Source organism: Camelina sativa, unplaced genomic scaffold (genome assembly GCF_000633955.1).
Source record: "Camelina sativa cultivar DH55 unplaced genomic scaffold, Cs unpScaffold03732, whole genome shotgun sequence".
NCBI classification, from domain to species: Eukaryota; Viridiplantae; Streptophyta; class Magnoliopsida; order Brassicales; family Brassicaceae; genus Camelina; species Camelina sativa.
In genome coordinates, this window is record NW_010924829.1 from 1 (window position 1) to 745 (window position 745).

At 46.6% G+C, this 745-nt stretch overlaps 1 protein-coding gene across 1 annotated transcript; it reads left to right on the plus strand.

The window, feature by feature from the left end:
* Positions 1-6: 6 nt before the first annotated feature.
* LOC104774587 (ABC transporter E family member 1-like) lies at positions 7-738 on the plus strand (the record flags this gene model as incomplete). The annotated part of the gene is made up of 2 exons (XM_010499136.1): positions 7-151; positions 229-738. Coding segments are annotated over exons 1-2 (630 nt in total), but the record flags the coding sequence as incomplete, so codon positions are not given.
* Positions 739-745: the final 7 nt, after the last annotated feature.

Here is a 745-nt window from a genome sequence, read left to right on the forward strand (position 1 = left end):
GAAGTCCTATGCAAGATACAAATACCCAAACATGAGTAAGCAACTTGGGGGTTTCAAGCTGGAAGTTATGGAAGGGGAGTTCACAGACTCTCAGATTATTGTAATGCTCGGAGAGAATGGTACAGGGAAAACGACCTTCATCCGCATGCTGGTAAAATTCCTCTCCTTTGCTTTCTCTGCTCGTTGTGGTTAGACGTTAAAGGAAATGATATTTGTATCCTAATGCAGGCAGGCGCATTCCCACGTGAAGAGGGTGTTGACTCGGGGATGCCGGAGTTTAATGTGTCGTACAAACCGCAAGGCAATGATTCGAAGCGCGAGTGTACAGTAAGACAGTTGCTACATGATAAGATCCGTGATGCATATACGCATCCTCAGTTTGTGTCAGATGTAATAAGACCGCTTCAGATTGAGCCGTTGTTGGATCAAGTGGTAAAAACTCTGTCGGGTGGAGAGAAGCAGAGGGTTGCCATTACTCTATGCCTTGGGAAGCCCGCTGATATCTATCTGATTGATGAGCCAAGTGCGCATTTGGACTCAGAGCAGCGGATCACAGCTTCAAAGGTGATAAAACGGTTTATCCTGCATGCAAAGAAAACAGCGTTTATCGTAGAGCATGACTTTATTATGGCGACCTATCTGGCGGACAGAGTCATTGTGTACGAAGGACAGCCAGCCGTCAAGTGTATCGCTCATTCGCCACAGTCGCTGCTCAGCGGAATGAACCTCTTCTTATCGGTAATCT